A 1835-nucleotide genomic window follows, 5' to 3' on the forward strand; every position below is an offset into this window, starting at 1 on the left:
GAGAGAGAGAGAGAGAGAGAGAGAGAGAGAGAGAGAGAGAGAGAGAGAAGGAGAGAGAGAATGAGAGAGAGAGAGAATGAAAGAGAGAGAGAAAAAGAGAGAGAAAAAGAGAGAGGAGGATGGAGAGGGAGAGAGAGAGAGAGATCTTGGAGCTTTCCTGTCGCTATCACAGATTTAGTAATTTTATAATTAAATGAACATTTTCAAATTTGGCATATAGACATACTTTTTCATGATGAATCCGAGTTTGTGGTTCATTTCCCCATTTATTCCATTTAGCAAAATGTTACAGAGGTTTAAAGTTTGATCATTTTTACCCAATCAGAAAGCGAAAGTAAACATTACAAGACGAAGTTTTAAACAAAACGTAGAAATGCGTGAGAGTTAATAGATATACAGACAATGTATAGTAAATATATAGAGGGAGAGAGAGAGTAATGGTGATGGACAGAGAGTGGGAAATTTGTCGATCTAAAAGTGAGTTATTTCTAGTACTAAACTGGGGTTGTTTTTTTTTTTACAGACGACATTGTGTTTGGGGTGCTGATTTCGAAAGTCAAATTTCTCAAGAATGCACTGTTTCAGAGAGTTTCGCGTTTATATAGTAGATGAACATATACAAGAGTTGTACTGAAAGGAATGCAAAAATATACAGAAATCAAAACGCACTTACCACTGTAAGGATATGCACAAATAAAAACATCATCAGCTTTTTTCTTAAATGTAGAAATTCTTGGTAGACATTCCAAAAGTGAAGGAATTGGCGGATAGATGACTCCATCATGGCAAATAACAAATTTGCTATTTCCTTCTTCATCTTCTATTTTGGTAAAATGTTTAATTATATCATTATTTAACAAACCTTCCGTTGTTGATGCTGAGTTCATCAACAACGACATTAATGATGATGATGATGACGTAGACATGATTTCTTGGTCGCGATGTTCTTAACACAGGGAACACAAGTTACCGACGACAGACAGAAATACGTTTGAATAATATTGTCTCTCACTCGCCTATATCATGAGCTTTCTCAGCTGAACTTCAGCGACAATCACGCCCCCACTCCTTATACCTTGTCTACGTCAATGATTGAATAAAAGTTACAAGTCAGTGGCTATGTCTAATTCTAAAACTGTTTGCTTTCTTTTTTCTTTTTTCTTTTTAGTGTTCATAGCGTGAGTGTGTATGTGTGTTTAAATACATATATAAATACATGCATATGATATGCATTCAGTTATACAGGGGAAACAATACAATCACAATTGGTTGGCATTAAACTACACACATTTATGTATATCTTTTTTACAATCATTTTCTGTGTGTGTGTGTGTGTGTGTGTGTGTGTGTGTGTGTGTGTGTGTGTGTGTGTCGCGTGGTTGTATGAGTGAAAGAGAGAGTGTGAGCGGGAAAAGAATGAGGTTGTGTGAAGAGGTGTTTATGTATGGTATGCCTGTCTATGTGCCTCATTACAGATAAAGACCTCTCAAGGAAAATATTTGCCAACTAATTTAGGTTATCTATTCTGTTTGTTTTTTTCTTTTCAGTTTTTGATGATCTTCTACCTGTTTATCTTACCTGTTGGGTGTTGCCTTAAAGAGTACAACTATGACCATCACTCGCAAGACCGGATAACATGCTTTAGCTAAATTGTTGTTGGGTACTCATACAGTCATGAGAAGACACTGACATTTTCTCAGACCTTTCGCCCATTACATAGCAGAACATTGATACTTTAAGTAAGACTGTCTTGAGTTTTATGACTCATAGATCCAGTTAACTGGTTTCCAAGGCATTATAAGAGACCAAGATGATAACACTAGCCCTGAACATGT

General features: G+C 36.1%; 1 protein-coding gene across 1 annotated transcript in view; it reads right to left on the reverse strand.

Moving 5' to 3' along the window:
* LOC106876360 (sulfotransferase 6B1) overlaps positions 1 to 1353 on the reverse strand; it is a 31533-nt gene extending 30180 nt beyond the window's left edge. Inside the window, exon 1 of the mRNA XM_014924863.2 lies at positions 674 to 1353. Coding sequence (XP_014780349.1) covers positions 674 to 926 — 253 coding nt within the window. The 5' untranslated portion in view covers positions 927 to 1353. The remainder of the gene's footprint in view (positions 1 to 673) is intronic.
* Positions 1354 to 1835: the final 482 nt, after the last annotated feature.

This window comes from Octopus bimaculoides, chromosome 24, assembly GCF_001194135.2.
Source record: "Octopus bimaculoides isolate UCB-OBI-ISO-001 chromosome 24, ASM119413v2, whole genome shotgun sequence".
Taxonomy (NCBI): domain Eukaryota; kingdom Metazoa; phylum Mollusca; class Cephalopoda; order Octopoda; family Octopodidae; genus Octopus; species Octopus bimaculoides.